The sequence below is a fragment of the Rosa rugosa genome, chromosome 6, assembly GCF_958449725.1.
Source record: "Rosa rugosa chromosome 6, drRosRugo1.1, whole genome shotgun sequence".
In the NCBI taxonomy this organism is placed as follows: Eukaryota; Viridiplantae; Streptophyta; class Magnoliopsida; order Rosales; family Rosaceae; genus Rosa; species Rosa rugosa.
In genome coordinates this window covers 47844707-47863246 of record NC_084825.1, presented here as the reverse complement: position 1 = coordinate 47863246, position 18540 = coordinate 47844707, and the positions used below count along the sequence as shown (strand labels likewise).

The following is an 18540-nucleotide window of genomic DNA, read 5'->3' as shown; positions in this document are numbered from 1 at the left end:
GATCTAAATTTGAGTTTAACTTCATAACGGCTCGCTTGTAGAATGAGATATTCAACTTGATTCAAATATTGTTTGTTTGATACGATTGAATGACTAAACGATCGTATAAAAGCGTGTTTCGACGGATTCAAAAGCAACTTGTGTCCGAAAACTCGATATCCAAACAGATTCTGCCTCTCTTTCCGTCGGTATGATCACGTGTAAAAGGTCCTACAGGTCAAATCTCAAAAACATGAAAAGATTAATCGAAATTAAGTGGAGTAAAGACCAACATGCCATAGGCCGAAGTCAAGCTACAATTCTTGACACCACTTTCTAACCCACAGACCAACACCCCTAATCATTCCTTCTTGGGCCGGCCCATATTCCTTCCTCTATGCACCTTTTGTCCCACGCTCTTTTCGCGAGCGTGGCGGTCAAATGGCTACGTTGGGTGAATGATAGGTAACGCGTGTCGAGCAATTTCAAGGTGTGCTTCGCTTTGTGTGTTCTGGGAAAACGACGAGCATTGAGCAAGTGGGCACCTGGAGGAGGAGCGCACTATTGTCTTCTTTGTCCTAATTTCCACAATGCCATAAAATGTTTGAAGTGACATATTATTCTTCATTTTTTTTTCAAAAAATAAAAATCATGGCACATCATTTCATTTACCAACATGGGTTGGTTCGGTTGGTACGCGTGTGTCTGTGGTTTAGTCTCAATTCAAGTTCGATCTCCGCTGTCAGCGTTCTTGCATTCGATCGTGTAATGTGTAAATCTTTTACAGAAATACATGGGCCTGTGGAGACATATAGGTGTCTCATATCAGTCATTTACATTCAAAGTTGTAGGTATATCCTAGCGTGGAGGTGTAGAAAAGCCTTCTTCTCTCCAAATTTTTGTAAAAAAAAAAAAATGAAATTTATTTTTTTGGGCGAAAATGTTAACATAAAATGACTTAGAATTCCATCATAAAAAATATGATCTATAAGTATAAAACTCTTTTTTTTTTTTTTTTGGTCTGATATAAGCATAAAACTCAAGACGCCAATATCGACTATACCACTAATTACTCTAGTGTACCAAGCGAGATTAGGATCAGTGTCTTTTCGATAGAGAAATGTAATTTGCATTTTGTATTCTCGTTCTTATTACCATTGGCCGACCATTGTTTCTTTTGGAGTAGTGGATCGACAGTTGAGTCTCATTCCAAATAGAAAAGAGGCAACGGACCCATAGAAATCGGACCACCAATACACGTAGCAGCAACATAATTGTCCTCTCTAATCCAAAAAAAAAAAACATAATTGTCCTCTCCTTTTTAAAGACTATGACCAAACCTTGGTACTGTGAGATTAATGTCACGAGCAAAATGGTAAGAGAGCATCAGACGACAATTAGTAGTGAATAGAGAGCTTTAATTAATTAATCTAAACAATGGAACACGAAACTGTATTTGACATTCTTTGCATCAAACATCTTCTTGAAGATATTTAGTTCACTCATATTTCTTCTTGAAGATATTTAGTTCACTCATATTTTTAAGGAAGTAAATTTCTATATTGCGATGTTAAAATCGGATATTTTGTTATCACAAGCCAATTTTTTATTTGATTACAAGGATGCCCGAAGACAAAAGACAAAAACCTAAATCACAATTAATCTTGGCTTAGACAAGCCCAATAGATCAGCTTCCAAAAGAGGCACGACATCAGCAGAAGGGGAGCTAAAGAATCTACAGCCAGGCTCATAACCATGCCCAATATTTGCTAACAAATCAGCCACTGAATTACACTCTCTGTAAACATGGGTAAGGGACACATTTCAATCCCTACTCAAAAATTCTTTGACAACTTGCCACAATACTATAAAGAGGATGGAGATGATCAATAGCAGAGATAACCAACTTGACCGTGAAGATTTTCATATCTAAACGTCTCATAATAATAAATTAGACCTCATCAATTGTAATTGTTTAAAAAAAAAAAAAATTGAGCTAGTGTAATCCTTTTCATATAGAACATAATAATCAGGAATTAACCACAAACAAGATTACCATTATAGTGATCAGTTGGGACCATAGAGGTTGAGATTCCTAAATTTTCTTTTGCACCTTCCATGTTTCCTTCTTGTGGACAAATCAAACTTTCTTGATTAAGTGATTTACTTTTCTAATGAAAAATCCTCTGTCCAGTCAAATGAAATACCTAATCTTTCTTGATGAACCATCATGTCCCATTATAACTATCAATGGCGCATGATATATGGTGCCCCATCATCAATTATTTCTATTGTTTTTTATTTCCAAGATGTAAAATCAACATGATTTCACAAATGAATAGACATATTTAAGCCTATTTTGAGTAGGATCAAGGTAAAAAAATCATAGGATAGTAAACCATAATTAACCCTTCATTTACATATTCGAATCTCTCTTTAGGGCTACTTCACGTTATGAGGGAGAGTGGGAAAAATGATTCGAATTAGAATAATTAATAGTTTCATCCCTTCAAATGTAACCGAAGGTCTATATAAGTGATTATGATGTAAAGGAGACCTACTCGATCATGATAGAAATGTGCAAGTAATGAAGCCATGAAAGGAACTCATGAGCCTCGTTCAAGCTCATCCTGTGCAGCTTGCAAGTTGTTGAAGAGGAGATGCGTCCCGACCTGCATATTTGCACCGCATTTTCGCTCTGACGAGCCCTCGAAGTTTGCCAAAGTTCACAAAGTGTTTGGGGCAAGCAATGTAAGCAAGATCCTTAGTGAAGTGCCTGAGGAGCAGAGGGAGGACACCGTAAGTTCACTCGCGTATGAGGCCGAGGCTCGGCTCAGAGACCCTGTTTATGGTTGCATTGGCGCCATAGCTATGCTGCAGGGAAAGATGGTGGAGCTTCAACATGATCTCGCTATTGCTAGAGCTCGTCTCGCTTGTTATGGCCATCCAAGTTCTTCATCAGTTTCTTCTTCTTCTTTTGCGTCTTCTTATACAATGTTAGAGGATCACCTTACTGAGGCTAACTTCGCTGGTCTTCCTGCTTTTAGTGGATTTAACAATGCCTTCAGTCAGAGCTCAACTGAATTTATGAGCCAACATGGAACAAACAGTGGTTTTAGCTATCCCCCATATATACTATAATTCTGATCTCTCTATATTCTCTCCCTCTTGTGAAATTGATATGTTGTGGCCTTACTTTGTGATCATAATGAGTGAATTGATGGAGTAATTCTGTGGCTACCAAGAGAAAATAGAATAGAACAGTTCTGCAAACCCAGCAAAGCACTTTCTTTAAACATGAATTGTGATTTTGTTGTGTATACTTATTGCCTTCCAGATACTCCCAAACATGTTTTTGGAACCCAGGAGATCCGGAGTTCACAGTTTTGTGAGAACATACTGATCTGATCTGTTTTCCTTGGTAGTAGCTAATATGTTAGTTGCAGTCTTGCCTCTTCGATTTTTCACTATAGTATTAGCTCAAAATTTCACCAGGCCGGGTATATCGCTTTTAAGGCTGGAACTACACAAATATCGCAATACACGCATTTCATAGCGAGACTCAGCATTGCCATCGATGGAAAAAACCAACAAAATGGGAGCTTAACACAGAGAACACATGTAATATGGAAGCTGATGATACTGAACAATTACACTAGAGAATGACAGAGTAGAAGAACTCTGTAGCAAAGCAACTACTCATGTACACACAACATAGGCCTATCTGCTTCCAAAGGTTTCGAGCTGCAACTATATATGGATGATAAAATCATGGAGTACATATAACTTAAAAGAGGCGGATCAGCAAATCGATTTTCGAGAGGCCCTCCTGCATTCTCAGCTCACAACTTCTTTCCTGTGTAAAACACACAAAACAAGTCTCATATCACAACCTAAACAGAAACCAATCTCAGTAAAGACAAGACGGTAAAATAGATTTGACTCGCGGAAAAACATTCAAATTTTAGACCGCAAAAACTGTTACTTGCATTACAGGAATCGACCAACAATTTCGCCGAGCGAAAATGCACGAAAAAACGAAAACCCGAATCAGTACCGGAAGAATGCTTTGAGTATTTGGGGCGCTTCTTCTTCATCTTCTCCAGCTCCAATTGAGCATCCATAAACATATTCAACCTCTGCACCTCAAGCTCCTTAGTGAAAGCCATCCTCTGCTTCTCCAGTTCAACCATCTGCTCCTGCTTGGAACTCTCCATCCTCTCATAAATCTCCCCGAACTTCAAAATCGCCCTCGCCAGTTCCCTACACGCCGCCCCACCCGCCAACCCTACTCCTCCCCCCTCCACGTCATCCTCGCCGTCGCTCTCCCTGGGGTCGGCGGCGGACTTGAGGGTAAGGGCGAGTGTGAGTGGCTTCGGGGGTCTGGTCAAAACGGCGGCGTTTGAGGAGGGGACTCCGATCAGGGAGTCGAGGCTGTCGTAGAAGATCCACGTGGAGGGGAAGGGCTTGGACTTTTCGAGCTTGTACTTCTTCTTCAGCGTGTCGATTCGGTTCTTGCACTGCCCGTCGGTCTTGAAAACGGCGCCGTCGCGGCGGGAGTTGACGGCGTCCGCCACCTCCTTCCAGTCCTTCTGGCGGAGGTTGCCGCGGTTGAGGCGGAGGTAACGGTCGCCCCACGCCGTTATCAGCACTGACGTGGCGTCGTCGCTCCAGCAGTCCTCGCGGCCGCCCGGGGCGTAGGGCCGGGTCGGGCGCTCCATGGGTCGGGTTCGGGTTGAGAGAGAGAGAGAGAGAGAGGGAGAGAGAGAGTTGGACCAACAGAGAGGTGATGTAGGGGAGTGGGTGAGAGATGGGGAAAAGGATCGGGCTCGGAAAGGGAATGGAAATCTGGCCGTGGATTCGACCGGCGGTGACGTCAGGTTTCCTATTGGGGTTTGGACAGACTACTAACTGTTCTAGTTTAACCATGTGGAACTGCTTGGCTTCCAATACACATGTCCCACCTTGTGTCCATGGTTGTTTCATTTCATTCTCAAAATTTGCCTAATCTTTTTCACTTTTTTACTGTTTAAGAGGGTAAAAATCTTCATCCCCGACCGAGTTCTCATTGGTCACTTGATCTTAATGTAGAGAAATTCAAGAAATAATTTCAGTAACTCGTGATTTCCAATCGTAAAACACTTATATAATGTATGTAAAATAAAAATTTAGAGACAAGTTTTCAATAAAAATGAAACATGAAAGTTTCAAGATATCATAACGGTGCTTCAAACATAAATTCATAATGATAAACAATTGGGTGTTAGCTCTATTTTTGATCCTGTCTATTACAAAGGAGAAATAGTTGATTTTACTAATTAAGGATTAGAAGATGCCAATCACAAATCTATAAAGAAAATGAAGAAGAGAGAAACCATCATTCATATCTCCTATAAATTCAATCTATAAAATACTATAATCTCTTTGAAATAGGTTTGCGCATTGATCTAGTTGGGGGTTTATCGTTCTCTAGTATGAAATCTCAGGTATAGATTGCAATAGTTCATTTTGAGGGGGTCTTATGTTAAAAGCTCACAAATCAAATAAATTCCCCCCTTTTCGCTACCCACCATCCTCCATATCACCGCACTGGAGCTTCAAAATTGATCAGAAAAGCTCTCCCTTAATGGACAGAAGTCATTGATATCACCATGGGAACATGTAAATATGTAATACAACTAGGGGCTTTGTTTGATGAGGAAGCAACGTTGTCAATATTCCCATTGAAGAATTGAACACATGAGCAAGCCAATCACAAATTACCAGCTAATCCACATCCAAATGAGCCAGTATCCAGCCATCATCTCGATCCACCACCATTTTCACTCTTCGCTTTTTATCTCCCTGGATTAATTAGCATTTTTCTAATTCCATTTTCAACATTTAGTAGATACTGAAATGGAACACGTACTCATGGGAATTGATGTCCTCTCCACGTACGCATTTAAAAGTAATGGCAAATGGAAATAAATTCCTATTCCATGAGAAATTAAAGCCAAATTGTATTCTCTAAGAGATGAATGTATTCTCTAAGAAATTAAAGCCAAAGTAATTCCTATTCCATGAGGTCTTAGTCTGAGAAATTAAGGATAAATGTACTTATCTGGTTGCTTGTGCTTTTGTGGAAATTATTCTATGCACCGACGGTACAAGTGACCCAACCCTTATAAAATAATCTCAACCCTTGATATTTATTATCAACTTTATTTTTAATAAACAAAAAGTGTATTTAATGCAATCTAACCATTCATTTATGTTGGTGCAAGTGCACGGCGGTGCTTTGAATAATCTCTCGTGCTTTCGCCAAGAGAGAGATATAAAGATGAACGCGTCAAAATAACTATAAAGATCGGATAATTCTTAAGTTCCCCTCCCGATTAAACATGCTCATTCACTATCTTTTAACAGCCATTTAAATGCTGACACCTGTATTATTATCTAAAAAAATATAGTTTAAATGCTATGATTAACAACAATATAGTTAAAGTTAGAGTTTATATTATTATTTTTTAAATCAAAACACATGTGTCAAGACTTAATTAGTTGGTTGAAAGAGAGGTGAATGAGCAAGGAAAGGAATGAACCTGAGAATTGTTCATAAGTGCAAATTAATTAATAAAAACCCATTTCATTAGTCATTACAATAACAAACCGAATAATTAAGAGCAAACAGAAGTGGAAAACAGACAAAAGGAGCAGCCGTACTTTGGGGTAAGAGTTGCTTCCATGGATTGGATACTATTACAAGTGCATGAAAAGAAATTAAGCAGCACCAGATGATGATGGACTCATATGGGAATGGAATTAGAAACTCTGGGGTAAACAACAGTGGACGGATGACCCATGATTCGGCGACCCTTCGTGTGGCGGAACAAGTAGACAACAGCCCCCACAGGCCATTCCACGATCGCCGCCGCGGCGAAGGCCAGGAGCCCCAAGGTAGGGCCCACCACCTTGCACCGGCAGGGGTTGCTGCGCGTTCCGCACTGCACGCATCCAAAACCACGAGTCATTTTGCTTTGCCTGCTTCTTGGCTTCCTGGCTGCCTGGCTTCTTGGTTTCCTGCCTTTGCCGCAGAGATATGATTGAACTAGGCTGCTATTGTATGTCATACGATCGGATGATTTTTTCTGGAGCTTGCACAGCTTCATTTTATAGTGTGTTGTGTAATGCCAGGCATGTTAGACACGTGTCGTTTCTCATCATAGAGGGGGCACGTGTTTGGATTTCATTGAGTTGCTGTACTTTTTTTTTTTTTTTTTTAAAGAATATTGTGTTGCTGTTTCAGCATTTAAATAAAACTGAAACGTACGCTATGATTTTGAGAAAAAGAAACCACACAACTACACCACGCCACGTGGTTTTTCGAAACCAATGATAATTCAACACATGTTAACACCTTGAAGATAAAAGAACGATACTTCGCACTTTCTCCAATAATAAGAGGACATCTGTCCTTTTAGAATTTTTTGTGTGAAAGCTGTTGTAACACCTAACGGAGAGAGTTCAATCAAAGATCTTCCACGTTATCCAAATCTTCCCTCACCTCGCCTCCTCTTATCCAGAAAGCTGCAAACAAATGCGTTGTCATCTAGGATACATCTCCAATACCATCTGGCTTCTCCTTTGGAATGCCGACATCTTCCTCCTTCATCTATAACCAGCCTTCTCCTGAAAGGCTAGTCTCACTCATTCATTTCAAACCACAAAACCAACCGCCATAACTTTACTAGGCTACTTTTACCTATCACCTATGTTTTTGGGCAATCACATTGGTAGTTCAACAATGTACTAGGGCAACTCCAACAATCAAGTTGCATTTTGGGGTTCTATTCTCATTTTAGCACTTATTGTTTCACTATTTATATATGACTCAATTCTCATCTCTAACAATGAGGTGTTATATGGGAGTGCTATTTTCACTATTTTTTATTAAAATATAATATGAGTATAATGTTTATGAATATTATATTAAAAATATGTTAATTTAATTAAACAAGCCAAAAATTTACATTTCTATTTTTATCATAATAAGGTAAAGATTTTGTTCATCAATTTTCTGGTAATTTTTTAATTTTTTTGGATAAAACTGAAATTAATAAGCCTCGATTTAATATGAGTCGTTGATCATTTTTTCCCTCAAATCTGAGCCGTGAGATTCAAAATATATCTGTTGCAGTTAAAAAAAAAAAAAAAAAAACTACATCTTAGAACCGTCCATATTCAAAAAGGACGAATCACAGCCGTCCCTTCTCATTACCGTTGCAAACCCCACAACGATCTGCAAGGGACAGAAATCTTCAGGCGGGCCCACCAAAGCAGAAGTTTAGGCATTTGTTTTCTCTCTCCAACGCACCTAAGGCGCGTGAATGTTTCTTGATCTCTCCAGCCCAACGCGTGATCGTGACCTTCTCTTCCAGTGTGTTTCGTTGGAGTTGGGCTGACCCAACCCACGTGTGTGGCCCCAAGGACTGTAGCTCAGTCCTGGTTATGAAAAAGTCTCATATATAAGACTTGGTTTGAGTTCAAGTCTTATAATTCCAAGACTGACTCCCCCTAAATTGGGTTGTTGGAGAGCCCAAACACAAAATGGGTCTCAAATCTGGTATAGCACCCCCTTGTTGGAGTTTCCTTGAGAGAGTAGCAGAAGAAGAACCATGGTGGCTACTATCCCATTATAAGCAAACAACCCTTAACCAAAACGAAGAAGTAAAAACAAGCAATTCCATAAGAACTCTATATAATAGTGAAACAACATATTTGCATTGAACATTTTGAACGAGAACATGCATACTCAATTGCTCGGTAAAACTGAACATCCACACACTCGAAAAGCTATGCAGATTACTGCAAATTACTATTAAGTATAACAACCAAAACCCCAAGATTAAACATGAAGTCGAATTTCAAAACAAAATTGAACCATCACAACACATAAATCGAATTATAGATTGAAAGTGGACTCATTTGTTCTTCAATGGAGCACCATACCTAACATGGCAAGAGATACGACAAGAGCTAGGAATCATAATCAGACTGAGTCACGCTACTCCATTGGAGAAGGCAAATTTCAGCGAGTGCTCCGATACTCCGCCGAGTCTTGAAGAATGATGCAACCCATCTGAGCTATTCGGGTTCGACTCTTCCGAGCCCACCACCTCAATCAATGATTCCGCTACTTCTTGTTCCATGTTCGTGGGATTTGGATCCGAACAACAGTAACTGAAATAAAGAAAATAATTGTTGCGGCTTTTTATTTATTTTATTTTAAAGTGGGTTGCAACTTTTTACATTTTAACATAACGCAGCTAGATTGTTACAAACAGAAATTAAATAAAAGAAAATACTAAAAGGAGTGGACAAATGTCCTTTTATTGAATAAGTTCAGCCTTTGCTAACTAGCTATGATTAACGAAGTATTGTCCAAAATAAAATTCACATCGTTTAACCTCAGTTACAAACCAAAAAAAACACCTCAGTCACTTTTAGCGTTAGAATAGTAGGGTTAGATAAAAAGGTATAATAAAACATCCATTATTAAAAAAAAAAGGCTCTTGCGCAAGGAGAGAAAAATAGCGTCTCGTCGTGATTCATGCCTTGTCCGACGACCCACCCTCGTGGCAGCGTCGTCGGACGAGCCGAAATGGACCTCGTGTCCAGGGATAGGTTTTTTCGAAGTGTGCCCAGTAGGATTGAAGGTTGTGTGGTTGTTGCTGTGCTGTTCAGATCGCTTGGAGTTCCTGTCGGGGAAGGGCAGCCCTGGTTTGGTGGTAGGCGACTGAAAATGGTGTCAATCTTCCTAAGATCGGATTGCGAAAAGATGAGATTGCTGGCTGGTGACGAGGGGAAGGCGGCGAGGTTGGGTGTTGATGGGCTCAGATCGAATTAGAGTGCTCCGATCTGGTTTGGGGCGTTCGAACCCGCGTGGGGGAGGTGTGATTTGTCTTGCCGACGTGCTGGGGATGATGGAGGGGCGGAGGGTCGACCAGCCTCTATTCGTGGCAGCAAGTTTACGATGGGTGGTGGAACGGCTAAGTATCCGCATGCGGGCTGGAGGAGATGCGGCATCAGCAGTCTGAAATTCTGGCCTGAGCTTGGTGTTATTTGGGCCAGGGCCTGGGCTTGGGCTCTGGTTCCAAACTTTCCTTCTTTTTATGTTTTATTGTTTTTTAAGTTTAGTACTATGTGGTTTTATGCCGGCAATAAGTCCCTATCACAATTTGACAGGGCGACGTGGGCTTGGTCCCTGTATGCACACTCTGTGTGCCTTGTCTGACCTAGCGAGGCGACGAGCTATTTGCTTTATCAAATGGACGCAACCTCCTAGTGGCAGGATGAAATTGAGTGTCACTGAATTTATTTCTATGCAGCAACATAGTAGGAAAGCTGTGCTATTTGTAATGATGCTTTTTTGTGTTAGAGCTATCTTTCTGGTACGTCACCGCTATGTCAAAGCAAATAGAATAGTCATTCGTGCACTCTTTGCTAATTGGTGCTTGTTAGAATATATAGATTTTGTGGAGGGTCCTGGTATTATTTCAGAATGTTCTCTTTATGCTTATTGTAATTTGGGGTTCACGTTCTACGTCCCTCACTTGTATTATGCAATTTCATTAATCAAGGCTTGAAAGCAGCCGCACCAGCCCCATTTAAAAAAAAAAAAAACAAAGTAGGGTTAGATAAAGTTGAATCGAAATTTAACCTCTTTTCCGCATGATTCAATTTTTTTCTTTCAAAGTTGAACCCTTTCATTTCCTCACTCATAAGCTCAGATGGGATTCAATTCTTTTCTTTTACCAAAATAAATAAAGAATTGATGAAGATCAATGAAAGTGGAAATTACTCAAATTAGAACCATTTTAGATCTAGTGGGTGGTGGTTGGCCATTACCGTTCACACCTTAGACTTTTTGGGTAATGTCATTGTAATACTCCGAAAATTCATTATTAATATCTTAGAATTTTATAGAATTAATAAAGTGTTCGGTTGTATTATTTCTCAAGTTGTTGGTGAAGTGGAAGATTTTCGGACGAATAATTACCGAAACGTTTTATTTTCGAGGAGTCAAAGATTGACTTTTTATTCGTTGAGTTTTTCTAAAAACTTCCTTCACAAGAGTTGTAGAACGCGTCAATACAAATTCATGGACACATGGAACGCAAAAATCGGAGTTCGTATGAAGAATTTATGGCCAATGGAAAAAGTTTCCATTTTGGGATAAATAGAAAAAATTCGAAAAAAATATCAAAAAAACCAAGGCTTCAATTTTCGGAAACCCCTTACTTTCTCTCTCTTCCAGCGCCGAAAATCGCCAGTTTCCGTTTTTCCATCTATTCTCCTCCATATTCCAATCGATTCGCCTCTTCATTCTCTTTTGTTCTGTGGCGGTGATACACGGCGTTTCTCCGCCGAGACAAATCTCAGCAAGGTAGAAACAGTGATGGCGGCGCGATTTTGGAGTTCCTCGATTTCTTTCATTTCTGGGCACCACTGGCGCCATTTCTTGAGTGGTTTTCTAGCCCATGAAATGCAGAACATTTCTACTCAAGCCTCTTGATCAAATTTGCAGCGAGGAAGGAGAATCGAGCAAATTGGGATTTTAGGGTTTCAATCAGCCCCTTTCCTTTCGAGGAAAATTTCGACGAATCCCTCAGTTTCTGGACTTCAGTGTAGTTGTAAAAGTTGTTGTAGATGTTGTTGGGAAGATTTCAGAATAGGTATCATAACCCAATTCGGGGGTTACCGGCGGCCACGCGCAGCCACTGCCAACGGCGTATGGCAACGGGTATGGCAAGTTTTTAGGGTTCTGTTTTCGTAGTTGCCTCCTACTCGTCGATACGAGCATGTTGATATATTATGGAGTCATGTTGTGATCATTTGAAGCATGCTAGGTTTTCGTAGTTTCAGTTTTCTCGGTTTGCGATTCGTGAGGATCCGACTGTTGGATCGTCGTATAATTTTGATAAATTGATCCTAGAAGTGTTCCGGAGACCTTGGGAGGTCTCGGAGGAAGTTTTGTCTCGATTGATGGAATCTTCGGTTTTTGGTTCAAGTGCTCGGTTCGAACTGTAACCGTTTTTGTTTTTGGTTAAGTACTAAGTTGAGGCTTGATTTTACTTAGGTGATTGACAGAGAGTGTGCTGTACGTTATCTTAGCTGTGAGAGAAGACACAGCGGGATTTTGAGGTGAGTAAATCTCACAGTGTTTCGGTTGATAAATTAGTTATATTTTAATTTAGTAGATATAATGGTTAGCATGAAAAATCAAATTTATCGAAACAAATTATTTTCACAAATGGTACCTGAACTATACCTCAATCTTATCGATGGTACCTGAACTTCAATTTTGATCACAACCAGTACCCGAACTTTTTTATTTCATTTTAAATGGTACCTAGAGCCACCTCCGGTCACTATTCCGACTAAAAACGGCATGGGAGGCAATCATAGTGATGATTTTTAATGATTTCAAGGGTTGCAATCATATATAGTGATGATTTTTTGGTAATAGACTTGCCTTGAACTTGTTTTTTTTTTTTTTTTTTTTTTTTTTAGATTTGGCTTTTTTGGCCGGAATAGTTATCGAATGTGGCCTTAGGTACCATTTAAAATGAAATCGAAAAGTTCGGGTACTGGTTGTGATCAAAATTGAAGTTCAGGTACCATCGATAAAATAGAAGATAAGTTCAGGTACCATTTGTGATAATAACCCTAAAATATATGAACTTCATTGACAACAGTTCATGGGTAAGCTAAAACAATGTTTTGATATAAAATAATTTTCGAGTAGTATAATTTGTAAAACTATAGTTGGTATTAGTGGCATCCCTTAGTGGATGACTACGTGTGTGTGTGTGTGTGTCTATATCTATATATATATATATATATATACAGCTCTTCTCCGGTGCGGACGTCCGCACTTTTTGCTTAGGTGCGGATTTCCGGTTTTGACCCACTTTCCGATCACATTTTCACATCTTAGCCGTTCAGTTTTTAGGTCATAATGTATATATCACCTCTACAAAATTTCAACCAATTTGGTGATCGTTAAGGCATCCAAAAATGCAATTTATCATTATAAATACGAACGGTTCCGGTTCGACAGATTCGGTCCGTTCGTGTAAATTGCAATTTTGGATGCCTTAACGATCATCAAATTGGCTAAAATTTTGCAGAGCTGATCTATACATTAGGATCTAAAAACTGAACGGCTAAGATGTAAAAATGTGATCGGAAAGTGGGTCAAAATTGGAAATCCGCACCTTTTTCTTCGGTGCGGATATCCGCACCTGAGCAAACTTATATATATATATATATATATATATATATATATATATATATATATATATATATATATATATATATCAGGCGGGTTCTGAAGCGGACGTCCGCACTTTGCTAAAGTGCGGACGACGACGCAGCGGCGGTGTTACAGGCAGCAACGGCGGCTCGGGGCTTGGCAGACGGAGGCCGGAGGCTTGGCGGACGGTTCTGGGCAGCGTTCGAGGTCGGAGTTGCAGGTTTCTGGGCATCGAGCTCACCTGCAACTGCAGGTTTCTGGGCAAGGCTGCAACCACGTCGTCGGCGACTCCACCGACTGCAGACTCGTCCGTCCGACCCCTGGTGTCAGTCCGGCAAGCTCCGCCGCTCTGTCGCCCCCCGAGCCGAGCTGCAGCGTCGACGTCCGCACTTTAACAACAGTGCGGACGTCCTCTTTGGAACCGCTCCGATATATATATATATATATATATGCAATTGGAAATAACAGATAGTTTTGTCGGCTTGAGCTTTGATTGAAGTGTGTATGTTTTTGATGATGGTTTTGAAATGTGAGCATATTATTTTGGAATTAGTTTCGCTATTGTTTTGAGGTTGTTGGAGATGAGGAACCAATATTATGTGATAATCAGTTTGGTGATGATTTTGTGTAAAGGACGTGGATGGTTTTGTGTAAATGAAGTGGATTGTTGTTGAGTAATTAATATTGAGATTGATGTGGTGGTGATTAGTGTTATAAATAGATAAACGTGTATTGATTTCTAGTATTGAATTGCTTGCTTTTATTCGTAATCTCCTAAACTAAGTATCTGCAGGGATTTCTGGGTTTTTCGTTTGATGGTGGTGTTTTCTGGTATGGCTGGGATTGGTCGATTCTTATAGAGGACAAAGGGACCGGTGGTGTTCTTGATTTTTCTTTGCCGGCAGAGGTGGATGTCAGGCTGGAATTAAGTTTTGAGTATGGTGGTGGGACTTGTTATCCTCCGCTAGAATTGGGTCCATTCCTGTTCAAGCTGCTTGCTGGTATGGGTGGCGGCCTGCAGAAGGATGCTATCAATGGTGGTGGTAGCGCAGGCGACGTACTCCGGCAAGTGGTGTATGGCTACGGCAGCTTGACTGCATTCTCTGCTAGGGTTTACTCTAGGTGTTTTGGTTGGGCCTTGTATTGGGCTGTTAGGGTTTTGTTTTGGGCCTGGGCAGTTGTTTTGTCTTTAAATTTTAATTTAGTGTTGGGCCTTCATTCTTTTCTGAATGATGGACCTATTTTTTTCTTGCATTGAGCAGGAGAGATCGCAAAGAAAAGAGAGACTTCGTTGTCCCCATTGGGGTTTTTTAATCTTGTTCGGGGCTCTGCTTTTCTTTGTTTTGGGCTTAATCCTAAAATGTGGGTGTGCTAGGAGATTACTAGTTTGTTTGCTCTTTTAGTTAGGAGTGGCTTTGTAGTAGTTTCTACGGAACGGTTCTTTCTGTCGACCCCATAGGGATGGATCGTTTTTGTACTGCTTGCTGAATTACATAATTGGATGACCTCTTTTACTCAAAAAAAAAAAAAAATCTGGAGGGATTACTATTTATTTATTTTGTTTTATCTTCATGTGATCACCTAAACTAAATTATTTGCAAGGATTACTATTTCTTTATATTGTTTGATCTTCATGTAATCACCTACACTAAATCATATGCAGGGTTTACTATATTATTTTGAATTGTTTGACTTTATTATTCCGGTCTACTATTGTGGTTCGAGTTTACTCATACGAGCTGTCAAGAGCTTACCAGATTTGTTATTGCAACCCGGTGCACTATTCAATGGTGTAGGGGTTGATCCTGCAAATTAGGGTAATCGTGGCTGACGTTGGAGTTTTGCAGTCGCAGCTGTATGTGTTCGGAAGTTAATTTTGTTGTTTTGACCTTTATTTAGACTTCCGTTTGTAGTCAGCTCTGAAGGATCATTTACTTATTATTTTGTTAATGCAACTTAATTTGTAAATTTGTGTAATGTAATATAGGACTTTAGAGAACAAGTCTGTATTGACATTGTGAGTTCGGAACTTAGTAGTATACTTGTTTTAAAAAGAATAATTTTATTTGTATTTAGGGTCGATGTTCAAATCATCACGCCCGGTGTATTTATATTTGATTATTTTGATGTATTATTGTGCCTGAAAATCATAGCGTGATAGTCATTCTTGTATGAGATTTAGGCTTTAACTGTTTTGCCGCACCGAAGGTTTCAACCTGAAGAAGCATGCATGCATCTCTTCATGCAGAACCATCATAAATCAGAATTATAATTATTTCATACTAATAAAATTGAAACTAGGAAAGTCACAAATTGAATCAATTAATTTATACAAAAGATCTTTGATAGCAGTAGGAAAGCCCCGAATTGCAGCAAATCTTTAATTGAATATTTGTTTCTTGGTTCAAAGCTCTTGCTCCAGACTTCATGAAGAAGAACATAAACAAAAAACACCTTCTTGTTGTCGTCTAACGCCATGCAGTTTGACCGTAGCACTGAAAAATTTCTCAGAAAAATATTGGCTCTTGTGGAGTTGTGGGGAATATTGAAAAGCAATCAAAAGGCAGAAAAAATTAAAGCCAGAAGGTACAAGAGGTGGAAATGCCTTGAAATAGTGGGAAGATGAATTAACAACAATGCTAAGGATTCAGAGATCAAAGGAGGAATATGAAGGCAATTGATGGCAAGGAAATGGAATTAAAGCAGGGAAGTGAGATCATAGTACAATAGATGAACAGTAGTTTACACTAATAAACCTATGAACTCTTATTTCTTATTTGTAATCTTTGATTCATAATAATCCTTCAATTTATCTCCAATAACTAAACCCCTTCCACGCATTTCATCCAAGACCTCCTTCGCATCACCAAGCCTCTCGAGCTTAATGAGCCTCTTAGCCAGACTCCCAAAACTCTCTTTGTCCAACCAAGTGTCCTTCCCGCTAAAACCCCTCACAAACTTCACCGCTTCCGCGTAAGAACCCCGACTTAGCAGCGAATCAATAACGTACACGTGGGTCGACAACAGCACCGGAACTCCATCGTCCACCATCCTCCTCAGCAGCACCATAGCCCCCTCCACCTGCCCCACCTTGCACGCGCCAAGCACCAGCGCGTCGTACGTACGCGTGTCCGCCTTCATCCCCTCCTCCTCCATAGTACACAAAACTCCGGCCGCCGGATCCAAATCTCCGGAGAAGCAATACGCCATGAGAAGATAATTATAACACGTCAGATCCGGCGGAGCCCCAGATTTCCGCATCAGCTCCACCACGCGCCACGCCTCTTCCATCTTCCCCTTCTTTGTAAGCACGTTGAGAATCGGGTGGAAGGTACACGCGTTCAGGCCGAAATCCTCACGCGCCATCAGGTCCACCACGCGCAGCGCCTCCTCGACTAGCTCCAGCTTGCAGAGGCGGGAGATGAGCGAGTCGTACGCGCTCTTGCGCGTGAACCCTTTGTCGAGACACGCGAGGGTCCGAGAGAGATTTGGGAGTACGGAGAGGGAAGCCTCGGTGTTGGTGATGAACTTGAAGGTGTTGGAGGTGTTGAAGCAGTGGTCCTTCACGCGCTTGTTGAGGAGGTACTGGAGGTTGGCGAAGTCTCTGGATTCGCCGGCGGCGTTGACCAGGAGGTCGTAGTAGGCGGCGGTGGGCTCATCGGGAAAAGAATTGACGGTAGGGATTTGGGTTGTGCAGAAACGGGCGGCGACGGTGAGGATTGATTTGGAATTTTGGGGTTTGTGGGGGATGATTTTACGAAGGAGGAACATGATTCAGGGTTTAACAGAAATGGTGGCTTTGAGGGGTTTAAGGGTTTAAGCTGCTGATTTGAAGAAGGTAAAAGACCCAAACCCGGAAATTGGCTGCTATTTGGACAATGGGCTTTGTTTGATTTAAGTCCATTGGGCAATCTTGTTTTTAGTTTTTAGATTCTTTTTTTTCTTTTGGATTTCATCATATAGGAGTAAGGATTAGAATAAATTTTGGATTTCATCAATACTATAGTTGCTCGCTCGTATATTCTTAGAACATGTGATAAATGAGCTTTTCTTCGGTTTTCATTATACAAGTGGTTGAAATTTTTCTTTGGCTTTATTCCATTATCTTTTAGAAATAATGATGTAACACTTACTTCAGTAATTACTTGTCAAAAACTCTTAACGAGCCGATTGATTGTTGATACCTGTTAGTAATGTTTCCTCATCATTTTCAAATTTTTGTTATTAATAAGAAAAAAATATATATTTTTCTTAGTCGACCTACTTTTTTTCTTCATTAGAAATTTTGGTCCGAATTTGTGTTTTATGCGGATAGGTATTCCACTTAAACAGGTTTTAGAATATATGTTTTAGCTTGATGCTAAAATACTTCTAGCGTAGAAGCAGGTTAACTTCATCTTTTCCTCCAAATTTTAGCTTCTACACATTAGTAATTGGAAACATTTAAACCCAAATTGCATTATAATCGATAGGGACAAAAATAGGATCACCACGGCGAGAAAAGAAGACTAGGGCTTTCATGGACCAAGTAGTAAACTAGTAATGCTTGTAGGTTATGAAGTATGGTGCATCTCATATACATCTATGGAGATTGATCGATGATTTTCAACATTATATGTAGAATGATGAAGATTTTCAATAATTTTGTGGATCAAAACTAAAGTCCTCCAACATTTGAACCGAGCACCGACTGTCTTCAGAGATGTGACCATCCTTCCAAAGAGAGCCCATGACTTTTTCTGTGACTATTAGTTTGATTGCATGCAAATTGCAAAGACAGAAAACCAGCCGTCTATGCCGACTTATTTATGAAGATGGTGACCCAACTGGCCAAGTCACAATTCAACGACAAGAATTTCATGGCCGTGAATTGTGCATTTCTGTAACTTAGCTTTCAATCAGTCTGCCTTTCTAAACCGGCGTTGAAGATCACCACATATATTTCAAGAGCAAATCTAGAAATTATCCTTCCAATTTTAGAAAGAAATATCGTTTGATCTTCGTTGAGGTAATTTATTGAGTTCATTCTACATTTTTCATAATTTAATCAAGTAAATTTGTCCCCATAATTTCAAAAAAAATCATCTCACTCATTTATATTTATACTTTGTTGAAGTATTTTATTGAACATATATATATATATAGATATATATATGGAGGATCAAGAGAGAGGACATCCTTACTTTAAGTATTTGAGGATTTTTACTATTTTACATTAGTATATGACCTAATTCAATGATTTTAACTGTTCATCCTTAAAA

The 18540-nt window shown here is 39.9% G+C and overlaps 4 protein-coding genes across 4 annotated transcripts; 1 reads left to right on the top strand and 3 right to left on the bottom strand.

Moving 5' to 3' along the window:
- Positions 1-2393: 2393 nt before the first annotated feature.
- LOC133717853 (LOB domain-containing protein 21-like) lies at positions 2394-3421 on the top strand. Its single transcript, XM_062144599.1, has one exon. The coding sequence runs from the start codon at positions 2575-2577 to the stop codon at positions 3118-3120; it is 546 nt and encodes a 181-aa protein (XP_062000583.1). The 5' UTR covers positions 2394-2574; the 3' UTR covers positions 3121-3421.
- Positions 3422-3575: 154 nt separating this feature from the next.
- On the bottom strand, positions 3576-4913 carry LOC133717852 (trihelix transcription factor ENAP2). Its single transcript, XM_062144598.1, has 2 exons — positions 4037-4913; positions 3576-3835 (listed from the first exon to the last, which is right to left on the bottom strand). Exons 1-2 carry the CDS (start codon positions 4698-4700, stop codon positions 3822-3824), a joined length of 678 nt encoding a protein of 225 aa, XP_062000582.1. The 5' UTR covers positions 4701-4913; the 3' UTR covers positions 3576-3821.
- A 1674-nt stretch (positions 4914-6587) lies between these two features.
- LOC133715845 (uncharacterized) lies at positions 6588-7145 on the bottom strand. Its single transcript, XM_062142509.1, has one exon. It carries the CDS (start codon positions 7128-7130, stop codon positions 6768-6770), a length of 363 nt encoding a protein of 120 aa, XP_061998493.1. The 5' UTR covers positions 7131-7145; the 3' UTR covers positions 6588-6767.
- Positions 7146-15947: 8802 nt separating this feature from the next.
- On the bottom strand, positions 15948-17233 carry LOC133715807 (pentatricopeptide repeat-containing protein At3g56030, mitochondrial-like). The gene has a single exon (XM_062142463.1). It carries the CDS (start codon positions 17048-17050, stop codon positions 16046-16048), a length of 1005 nt encoding a protein of 334 aa, XP_061998447.1. The 5' UTR covers positions 17051-17233; the 3' UTR covers positions 15948-16045.
- Positions 17234-18540: the final 1307 nt, after the last annotated feature.

Bases quoted from the DNA above. Each gene is read 5' to 3' on its own strand.
- LOC133715845 (XM_062142509.1), bottom strand. From the start codon at position 7,130: ATGAAGCTGTGCAAGCTCCAGAAAAAATCATCCGATCGTATGACATAC.
- LOC133717852 (XM_062144598.1), bottom strand. From the start codon at position 4,700: ATGGAGCGCCCGACCCGGCCCTACGCCCCGGGCGGCCGCGAGGACTGC.
- LOC133715807 (XM_062142463.1), bottom strand. From the start codon at position 17,050: ATGTTCCTCCTTCGTAAAATCATCCCCCACAAACCCCAAAATTCCAAA.
- LOC133717853 (XM_062144599.1), top strand. From the start codon at position 2,575: ATGAAAGGAACTCATGAGCCTCGTTCAAGCTCATCCTGTGCAGCTTGC.